Genomic DNA, 11,351 nt, shown 5'->3' with positions numbered 1-11,351 from the left:
TTGCTCCTCCACTTGATTTTACGCCCACAGCAAAGTGTGTTAAGTGCACAGCAGCCATCCTTGCAGTGGATCCTGCTGGGATCAGGAACAGTAGTGGCAGCTCCCAGCTGCCCCACTTCCTGCAGGGTGCAAACGAGGCTGGAGAAACCTTCACCCTGCAGACCCCACACCAAAGGGAGACAACACAGGCCCCCGTGTTCAACCAAAGCTATTTTGCTTCCTGTAACAACACCAGGGAAACAAAGAAACATAGACATTCAAGATTTACTTCACTGCACAGGTTAGGACAGTTTTCCAGAGCTCAGTAAAAAAAAAAGACAGTTGATAAACTTTTGTGTTCTCCCAAAGTTTTTCCATGCAGCAGTACACAAGGTCACATCTGATTTCAGAAAGCAGAGACTCCCAAAAACAAGGGTGCTATTAAACGACCCTCATTCCCCTCACCAGTATGAACACTGCTATTAATTAGTTTTGAGTACCCAAGAATCCTTCAGGATCGGTATCCTTGTATCTAAATACAGTCCTCTACAAGATTTCCTCTACAAAGTTTTCCCCTTGTAAACACAGTACCAGGGAATGTTTCTTTGGGAAAAGTCACAGTCCCTGTGGCAGTTAATTAAAGTGTCTTCTGCCTGATGAGACAAATGCAACAACGCCACCGTCAGGATTACAGGCTGCACCGCCACAGCGCAGCCAAGAATTACAGACTCTGTGCTGTTTGAAAGACTGGATTCTGACACAGCTCAGTCAATGGGAGGAGGAGTGTGGGTCGCTCCTGTGTGAAGAGCAGCCTACATACTAGGGAAAAAAAACTACAGCTTACAATTCTGTTTCACTTATCACAGGTAGAGGATGCTATTGGAAAGCGTCAGTGAGTTCAGCCATTTCTTTGTTAATTAATACTTTGAATAGATCCTGTAGTTACTTTCTTCACCAATACTAAAAGCATTAGATAATAAAATACATTGCACAATAAAAAACCCATTAAAATTCTTAGTTAAGCTGAAAGGTAAAAGGAAAAATATCTTATTTCACAAGCTGCCAAGGAGGGGAGTTGTGTTCGTTGTACTCATAAGTGTTGGTGTGCAAATCCTAGGACGACATTCACTCCCAGGTCCACTTCACTTCAGCATAGGAGAGGCAAAGAAGTTGGCTTGACGCCCCAGCTGGCTTGTTGACTTGCTTTTGCTCCCAAATCTAGTTCAAGAGAAGTAGAAAAGTGAGGTTTGGCTATAGAGGTCTACTTACTCAAATTCTACCCGCCTCTTAAAGCGTTCCAACTCCCTACTGTAAGGTCACACTCATTAACCATTATGCAGCTTGCACTGTTACTGTAGCATGAAGGGAGAGAGTAGGTCAAGTAGTAAATCCAAGCTGCTCTCAGAACTCTGTCCAAAAGTCTATTTTTACTTCTTCTTGAACACCCACACCACCTGTAGCATACCAACATTTCCATAAAAGCACCCAGAAGCACTTACTTGGGGGTTATGCTGAAGGTAGACCGGACCTTCTGGGACAGGGAGCTAGATGACGGCGTCTTGGACAGCTGCTGTTCCGGGGTGGTGAGTGGTCCAAGCATGCTCACTGTCAAAACACAAGCAATCAAGTGAGCAACATGAGGACAGCTGAGTTTTCACTGCTAGGCAAGCAACATTAGACATTGCCTAGCATCTGTCAAAGATACTAGACAAATCTGGTATTTTCTGGCATGCTTTCCTTCTCTCTTCCTGCACAAAGCATGCAGGGATGGCTAGTTCCAAGTCTCACAAGCAGCCTTGATTGAGGATCATTATTTCTCATACAGCAGCTGCACAGCCAATAGAGCACCATTCAGCTGTTACCTTTAACATCTGGTGTCTGTGGAGTGGAGAAGGCATTGGTGTTCTCAATTATGTGTGCTGGGTCAATGTTTTCTTGCTCCACCAGCATCAGCTGGCTCCAGTATTCCACAGGCAGCAGCAGAAGCCGCTCCACTACCTACAGAAACACCCACGAGTAGCTAACGTTAGGAAGTGGTACACGGCATTAATGCACAGACAGACATCACCTCATTTCCCCTCCTGACAGAATTCTTCACGTGGGACACATTACTCACATCTGCTGACCTACCTTGGGCTGCCGCTTAGTGTCCTGCAGTAACGTCATGGCATCAGGATCAGGCACTGCGTGAGCAACTATCGTGGGGCCAAAGATTTTGGCCAAGTTGGTAACGTCCATTTTAGTGTCTGGGCTCTGAGCGACTCTATATTTAAAGAAAAAAAAATAAAAGTAGCTTCCCTCCCTTTACCTTCCACACAGCTCCCCAGCCAATATGCACTTCAGCCTCCAAAAGAACAAAGACTTCTTGCTCACAAGCAGTCATAAGAGACAAGTAGAGAAGGAGCAGTGGCAATATCCCCCCCCTTCCAGGACTCTCAGTCCATCTGAACATACCGCTGCAGGTGAAGCATGAGAAACGCTAGGGTTTCCCTGTTGGCCTGCGGAAGTTCACTAACTGCCTGGTACATAGCAGCAATGCTGTTGTCCTCATCCGAGATTTCTGGGGGAGGAGAAAAAAGGTTTAGACCTGAGAAAGCAGTCTTAGATGCACAGCTGTAACATTCCCCTCACAGTAAGAGCTGCCTGAGGAACAAGGAAACTAGGAAATAACCATTCTAATAATTCCATATCCTGCCCAAGCACTAGAATTTTCATTTTTCCAAAACACTACAGCAGAACAGACCTCCCCAGCTGACTGCATATCTGCAGCAGAAGCACTGAAGTCTGCCAGCTCACATGTCAGATAAACCTGTGACCACCAAACCTTTTATAAAGTACTGAGGGTGTCATTTAGCGTCTCCTTACCTGCAGCTTCCATGAAAGTCTTGTTTAACCGGAACGTGAGAAGGGGTTCTTTCAAGCTGCGTAGGAAGTCTTTCAGAAGGCCGCAGATAGCATGGATATCATCCACTTTACTGAGCAAAGGAATGTTTTTTGATCTCAGGTACTTCTCTTTCAGCTCTCTCACTGTCTTGTCACAGCCAGATATCCGGTAAAGGCCCATCTGTTGACAGAAAGCCTTGCTTACAGGCAGAATATAGACTGTGCATGTAAAACCTACATACTTCTGCTCCCACATTTCCCTCCACACCTGAGCGTAGACACTGCTGCTCACTCAGTCACCCCACTGAGCAGTGCTACACACCCAGTAAACAAGAGACGTTTGGGTTAATGATTTGCTTCTCTTAACACCACAACCTGTTTCATTAGCACTGTTTCACACCTCATTTTGTTTTTACCTCATGTAGCCCTCGCTGCTCGATCTCATTAACACAGTGCACTATGATGGAAGGGATCATTGGAGGAGCAGAAGGAACATAGTCCATTAAGGTCCCCTAAGAGGCAGAAGAGCAGAAAAAAAATAAGGTATTCAGGTCTCCAAGACGAATCTAGAGAGATCTAGACTCAAAAACATGCATTATTTCTCCTTCATCATCCCTGGGACGCACAATACCACACCCCTCAGCACAATGCTGCAGGATTGCGTGTGCAGAGCTGCCATATACACAACTTGAGACTCTCCTAACAAATCACCCCCATCATCCATTGTCGTGGAACAATACTTTAGCAAGTTCATTTGTATTTCATTAAGCAGCTCTGAGCAACAGACCCTCTTCTGTAGAAGACAAATTTGGAGCCTAAGCACGTTCCACCTCTAACCTAGGATTACTTGTGTCAGCAGCTATAGTCCCCCAGGCTCCCCATACACACTTACTTCCCCAATTTGGACAGGAGTGCCAGTCAAGGTGGGGATACAGGGAAGGGGACAGCGGTCCCGACACTCTGGATGAGCGACCACACGGCAGCTTCTGCACTTCAGAGATATTTTTCCAAACTTTATTCTCTTTCCACAAGGAACACACGATTCCGGCTTGATAACCTAATGATTCAGAACATGTTATATAGGTATAGTTAATATTGACTTGAGACATAACAGCTGATAGCCTCTTATCAATAGCTTGATATCACAATCACACACATACATGTATTTAATGAAGCGAGATGAACTTGCAAGTTCTTCCTGACCTACCGTTTTTGAAACAAATTCATGCAGCCTCACTCCCCCATTGTTTTGAGGGGTGCAAGAGCCATTACTCTCCGATTTGGATTCCAGCTGCTTGTTGCCCAAGTTTGAATCACTGTTCCAAGGCTGCAAAGGACCTGGAAGACAGAAGAGGAGTGTTGGCTAGGTGGGAATTGGTCCTTTGTGTGATCTTTGCTCAAAAAAAAATGCATTATAAATCAGAGGCAGCTGCTTAGGTCCTGGAGGAAGGTAACTGGCATTACAGGACAGCCTCCAGCCCACTGCATAATTGTTTCATGACTAGAACAAATGGAGCCATGACACCTACCACTCTTCCTCTGACTTCTCAGGCTATAAGGCACAGTCTGGATGGTAGAGATGGCTTCAATTGGGCCACCATCACTGGGGACCATAACAGTTGTCTTTGCTACTATGGATTCGTTTCCCTGTAACAAGGAGTACGTTGTTAGTGACAGCAATAGTGACAGGACGAGGGATTTTAGTTTGTTGGCCCCGGAAACAGGTACACACTAAGACCAACTATTTTAATGCACATGAACCCAGCTGGGACCACCATACCTGGTCTGCAGTGGAGCCAATTGATCGTATTTTCTTCTGAGGACCTGGTGGGCCTTCAATGTACTGCCTAGAAGATCGCTGAAGAGATACAGTATTTTTGTCTACAAGGCACGTACACCGTCAACAGGAGTTCAGTAGAATTAGAGGAGCAGAACAATCGTCTGCACACAGCACAACAGCATTAAGTTCTCTACAGTACCACTTTTCGTTACAAACCAGAAGATAATCAGGAGGCCTCAACATGCAGCTCTTTCCAATAATTGTCCTAGCCAGCTTTGTAATCCATCAATATCAATTTAGAGGAAAAAAAATAAGCAGTAACTGATCAAATCCCAGACTCTTAACTCTACTAGTGATGATTTTAGGCTGTCCTTTCCCACCCGTGCCTACTGCATGCTAACAGGAGACCAAAACTATCACAAGCTCCTTTACATACAGAAGAGGATTCAGCTTCCTACAGACTTTTTTCCTAACACAATAGCTGTTAATGATTTTAAAATGCTTTCTAGCAAACCCTAGGCCATCACAAGGTACACGTTTAATTAACTTTCACACAGAATCCACACAGCAGGGCAGAGGTATAGCAGTAGCACACCCGTCTGAAGTTTGACTGTGACTAGCAGCTCAACATCATTATAGGCAGCTGCGAGATGACAGATGGTGACATTGTGTTACCTAGGGCTAACAGCAGCATCTATTTGAAGCAGAAGAATTGAACATACCCGCTTTTCTCTCCTTTTCAGTCTGACAGCTTTCACCATAGAGGAATCCCAGTCCTGTGGGAAATAAACAGTACTGGTTAGTTCAGTGTAAATACCACACAGCCTCTGGTCTGGGCTTTCATTAAGTTTTACCCAATGACACACCAGAGAAATGCAGATCAGCTCTACTAGTCTAATACTACAGTAATCTAAACACAAGGGGTCTCTGGAGACTATCCCTGAGGTTTTATAGGGGAAGACTTCAGGACTTCGAGTTACATTACCAGTGAATCATCGGTCTTGTCAAAGCTGATGTCTGACAGAATTGAGCCAGATTCATCAATTGTAGACAGCCTAAAAAAACAAATTAGAAGAAAAAAATCATTAGTTTGGCCTTCCATCAGCCACGACCCCCAAAATGATCTCTCCAGAGCTTTATTTCAAACCGGACTATAAAGTAAAACTCCATTGATACTGACGCAGCACATCACAGATGCACGTGCAGCTAGATCAATATTTGCTACTGATGTGATTAGACAAAACACTACTTTGTCTACCTTTTGTTGCCTGAACCTCCCATAGAAACCTGTGGCCTGTTAAGAAAGGCAAGGGCAGACTTCTGTTCTTCACTTAGCTGAATACTCCCCGATGCATCACACATGAGCAGCTCTCGAATCAGTTGTATTTGCCTCTCCTGGAAAGAGAGATAATATCAGAAGCTGCCATGGGATAAACTGTGTTTAATTACTGTAGGAACCAATCTCAGGTATTTGAGATACCACACGGATAGACTCTCAGGACTCGTGACACTACACTGCTAAGAGCTGCAAAGCATGTGTTTTGCCAGGTAACTCTGAATAGCAGCCACTTTTTTCCAAACCAAAGCAGAAGGCTGCTACAAGGAGCCAAGCCAATTTGTTGTTGGTGGGGTTTGTTTTGTTTTCCTCTCCAGGAAACAAGATATCACGAGTGCCAGTCCTTATTTTCCATAGATCAATGCAGTTTAACCACCTCCTCTTCACGTTAACTGGAGCTAACTGGTAATAAAGGAAATACTCACCAGCTTCTCACAGTCCATTTCAGCTTTTTGCCTGCGTTTGATCTCCACATCCACTTGATTGCGAGCGTGTTTCAACTTCACACCCAAAGCACTACATTCAGCTTCGGTTTTCATCAGAAGATCCTTGTACCTGCCAAGCTCATGCTCCGTTTTTTGCAGTCTTCTCCGATATTCATCAAAGTTCTTTGCTAGCTGAATAAATTCTGGAGAGAAGGCAAATACATCTTTAACTACTCAGGCAAACAGAGGAGATGCAGCAACCCTCCTTTCACTGAGGGTAGGTTTCTATTAATATAGCTTGCTCTTAACTGAAGAGTGTTGCAAAGCTGGCCTTTCAGCACACCCAGCTACACTCTAGATGCTCACAGCATCTCACAGCTTTTCTGCTTGATACTGACACATAGGATTTGGTCTGAAAAGACCCTAAATGAGACCTTGCACAGATCAAGTCAGCTTACTGTCAGTCCGTGACTTCGCATTTCTCAAGAACGGAGGAAAAAAACTCAAAATCTGAGTGCCTGTAGCAGTCTTATTACTCACCACCTCGTCAACAGATTCTTCAGTAACAGCTAATAATGTTTGCTGTAAGTTTATAAACATACAAACAAGCACAACATCCCACTTAGGCTGCCCACTGAAACAAAACTTACGGTATTCATTTCCTTCACTTAAAACTTCAGCCTGGCGCACGAGTTGATCAAACATACGCAGCAAATTCAGCGTGGCGGCCTCCATCTTCCTGCCAAGAAACCAGAACTAAATAAACAGCCCAGCCCTTTCTTCCCACCTCCGAATGGAAAATGAGTTACCAGTCCAAAGGAAAGAGAATTTGCTTCAGGATTTTTTTTTAAGGCAAGTTTTGGAAGCTGCACAAACAAAAACACATTAAGAAATGTTTCGTGGCGATATACACATCTAAACACTTTCCTAGGGAGTACAAATCCTTGGTCCTCCACAATTTAAGGATAGCACAGCCATATGTAGAGGCAGTATCCTCACCTGACTGCCTCAAATAACCCCCAGGACACTACAAAGGTTCAGAACCTGAGGCAAAGTGAGGGATCCCAAACTATTTTCCTTCTGAAAGGCTGCAAAGCACAGCTTGTGCCCAGGCTGTGAGTAGCTTGGTACTATATAGGCCACTAAAAACCTGAAAGTCTTCAGAGCTCCTACAATAAAAATAGAAGCAACATTCTGGGGAATTTTAATAAATTTAGCTGCATTTTAAGTTACAGCTCCTGCCACAAATAGCTTTTAAAAATGCAGACAGTCAGCACATTTTCCTCGAGCAGCAGCAACAATGGCATAAACAGAAGCAATGAAGGGGAAAGTCTCCAGCTCAGCACTGCAGAAATCACTTCTCCAATGCAAGAGGGTGCTGGAGTCCATAGGGCAACCCAATTAAAAAATCAGCAGCAGGTGCAGGCACTGCTGAGAGGTGCAGGATGGGGGCAACACACACCAGAAGGCTCTGGAGACCACCAGGGAAAGCTCCAAAGGGCTTTATTTATTCAGTTATGGACTCTACAGACACATACACTCATATATATATATATAGGGGGGCTTTTATGGACCCTACAGACACGTATATTTATATAGGGGCATGTGAGGACCCTACAGACACATATACTTATATAGGGGCACATATGGACCCTACAGACACACATATAGATATAAATATATATACAGGGGGCTTTTATGGACCTTACAGACACATATATTTATGTGGGGGCACGTGTGGACCCTACAGACACATAATTATTGGGGCTTTCAATCTTACACAGACCACAAGGTATAGAGGGGCTTTTTGCTTAAAAAGCCTTCCTTGTAGGCTGCTTTTTTCGTCGCAAAGGGCACTTCGAGAGCTTTGTGCCTTCGCTTACGGCACCAAAACCCCCGGTGAGGGGCGAGGGGAGATAAAATAAAATTAAATCAATTTTTTTTTAAAAAATCTCACGGGTAAACGGGCACCAGGCCTCGACGGCGGCTCCCCTGGGTGGTGGAGGGCTGAGACGCCGGCTCACCCCAAAGGGGGGACGAAGCTCGGTGCCCAGCCCGGTGCCGAAGCCCCCCCGGTTCTCCTCAGCCGCCCCCCGCCCCACTCACCTCAGCCGCCGGCCCGGCGCGGCGCGAGCTCCGGCTCCAACCGCCCAGCCTAACCGCCCCGCGATTCGGTTTGAATCCCTGCCGCCAGCCAATCCCGGACCGCGCTCCGCCTTCCCGGCCTCTCATTGGCTCTGCTCGCCGCGCGTCTGAAGACAAGCCGGCGCCATGTTTGCTAAGGGCAAGGTTTCTCTCCTCCGCGCAGCGGAGCGAACGTGGGAAAGGCCCGGACTGTCCCCGTGATGAAGGCGAAGTGGCGCCATCTTTACTGCTGGCAGCTGTTTTCAGCTCGCGTTGCTTAGCAAAAGAGCAGGCAGGCGATGCCTGCAGGGCCTAAGCTCCCCAAACCGAGGGCTGCTTCTGCTGCAGCCATTGGCACCAAAGGGCTGTTTTGGGCAGAAAAAGCTGCTGTTTTGGGGTGTTTGGGGAAAAAAAAAGCCTCAGTTTGAAGCCCAGTTGTGACTTTAAGCTATGCCAATGGCAAAGGTTGGGAGAATCTGAGAGCCCCCCATGCACTGGTTTTGCAGAGTGACATAAAACACTCAGCGTGACCCAGAGAGCTGATATATTTCACTAGAAAGCCATTTATTCAATGCTGTCCCTTGAGAAAAATGATGCCTTGGCTGATTTTTCTCTTTGAAATGTTGATCTGAGTAACAGCCAGCCACCTGTCCCATGTGCAAAAAAAAAAAAGCAAAGCCCCATTTCATGCCACGTACGACTCCTCCAGTCGCAGGCATTTAATATGCAAACAGATAAAACACAAGCCAAAACCCAACAATTACAAGAAGCGAAATCGCATAATCATAAAATATCAATGCACTTTAATCTTTTAAATCTGAAACAAAACAGCGGGTAATTGAAGAATGGATATTAGCAATTAGAAAGCGGAACTAAATGCTTAAAATTGCTAACTGGAAAAGTGAGTTTGTAAAGCAGATTGCTCTCAAACATCCAGCTGCTTTTTCAGGACTGTTTTATTTAGGTTATATAGTCTGCTTTAACTTAATTAATAATAATTAATTCATAATAGTTTTCAAAAAGCCTCAAGGTTCCCTGAAGAGTAAAGAGTAATGAGGCTTCCTCACAGAAGATGGTCAAAATTATCTACATTTTACAGGGGAAATGTGACCTGGAAAATAAATTCTTCATCCTCTGAGCCAATGGCAAAGCAAAAGAAAGACAGTGACCTTGATATTTGACCTCTTGGTATGCAAAATCACCCAAAATCCCAATTTGACCCAGTCTGGAAAGCAAGTCAAAGGTTGGTAGTTAGACCTGGTCCTGCTGAAAGCCTCTGGTACACACACAGACCATCCGGGCTCTCCTTGTAACTCCATTTCTGAGCAGGTTCAGTTCTTTTATCAACAGCCCTGAGTCTCCTGCATCTCCTGCCTGTAATTAAATCTTTGCAGCTAAGATGTCTCTATTGGCAGATCATATTTATAGGTAGGCGAGTTGTTTTAGTGTCATTCTTAAGAGTTAAGGAGCCTTTTGCTCATAAGCAAATTTTCCCCCTTTTAAATTGTCATCTGCATTCTTGTGCCAATAAAAAGGCACATTATTTTAGATTATGGCCCCCATGGTGCTTGTAGTGAGTTACCGCATTAGGCACTGTTTTTCAACGTTAAGCAAATTAGATTTCTTCCATATGATTTCAGGCATCGTTTTTCCAAAAAACCTCCTCTGAAATCTTGTGCGTGGAACCTCGAAGGCTGTCAGGAGCTGAGTACCACAAAAAGGCTCCTGCAAGAAACCTCCTCATCTGCTGCCATGGCTTGGCCACAGCCAACGGGACAGAGAAGCAGGAGCCCTGAAGCTTGGTAGGATTTCTGTTTCTTCCTCCTTGGCTGACACATGGTGAGAGCACGGAGGCCAGAAGCACCTTCCGCATATCACTTTACTTCAAGGCAGAAGACAAGGCACGAGATTGAGGGCCTTTATTGCAAAGTAATTATACTCTCTTTTGTTTGTGTCGAGTGGGGTGGGGGAGAAGCCTTGAAATGTCTCATCTGGGAAACCATTAATAGAATGTATGCTAATTTGATGATTCCGGCGATTACTGGCGGAAGCACTTCACATTTTCAGGCAGCAGAAATTCTCCTCGAGCTTCTTCTGCAGGCTCACTCGGTTGGTTGTTTGCCCATTCGCCTCCTCCATTTGCTGGCAACTCCCTCGCTGGGCAGCGCTCGCAGGACTTTTGCTTGTGACAATGCTGTTGGGCTCAGGGGTGACCCCATGCCTCCATCTTTTGGGGGCAGAAAGCAGGGGGAACTGCCCCAGTACCTCACTGTGCTAGCAAGCAGCCCTGCAGCAACAAACCTTTCCTACCAGCTTCATCTTCTGGTGGAGCTTCGCAAGCACAAATCTCTCTGCCTGGCTCCTGCCTAATTAACTCCAGAATTGCAAACCCATTTGTGCAGTTCTGTGCTTAGGGGAAGCCTTTATTAAGTTCCTCTTAATCCAAAACCAGTTAGAGCATGATGGTCTTCATGAACAGTCATCCAAAAAAAAAAAAAAAAAGGACAAAGAAGGGGAGCTAGAAACTTTAAGATGGCAACCTTTCTCTAGGGAAGAAAAAGCAGAAAGAAATATATATATATCTTTGGTGCACTTCTCTTAATGCAGCACTGATTTCAAAAAAAAGAATGATTCAATAGCATTTGGAAAACGCCCAGCAGGCGGAGCAGGGAGGGCAGCCTGGGTTTAGCCGGAGGAAGCTGGACATTTTGGGGAATGAATTCCTAATTTTTCGTGGTTGGCCCGAGCTGCAGGCCGGCAGATGGCATCACGCTCATGCCGTTGGGTGGTATTGGGCGCTGCGAGGCCTCTGCCACGACTCAGC

The 11,351-nt window shown here is 45.4% G+C and overlaps 1 protein-coding gene across 1 annotated transcript; it reads right to left on the bottom strand.

Moving 5' to 3' along the window:
- Positions 1-305: 305 nt before the first annotated feature.
- On the bottom strand, positions 306-8,537 carry RACGAP1 (Rac GTPase activating protein 1). The gene is made up of 17 exons (XM_082781478.1): positions 8,510-8,537; positions 7,054-7,142; positions 6,404-6,606; positions 5,901-6,037; positions 5,628-5,697; positions 5,365-5,418; positions 4,643-4,720; positions 4,392-4,509; positions 4,070-4,200; positions 3,755-3,919; positions 3,279-3,374; positions 2,845-3,043; positions 2,434-2,539; positions 2,110-2,242; positions 1,842-1,977; positions 1,479-1,584; positions 306-1,197 (listed from the first exon to the last, which is right to left on the bottom strand). The coding sequence occupies exons 2-17, from the start codon at positions 7,136-7,138 to the stop codon at positions 1,122-1,124; spliced, it is 1,893 nt and encodes a 630-aa protein (XP_082637604.1). The 5' UTR covers positions 7,139-7,142; positions 8,510-8,537; the 3' UTR covers positions 306-1,121.
- Between the last annotated feature and the right edge of the window lie 2,814 nt (positions 8,538-11,351).

The sequence above is a fragment of the Aythya marila genome (genome assembly GCF_965140915.1).
Source record: "Aythya marila genome assembly, chromosome: 30".
Taxonomy (NCBI): Eukaryota; Metazoa; Chordata; class Aves; order Anseriformes; family Anatidae; genus Aythya; species Aythya marila.
This window is presented reverse-complemented; position numbering and strand designations above follow the sequence as displayed.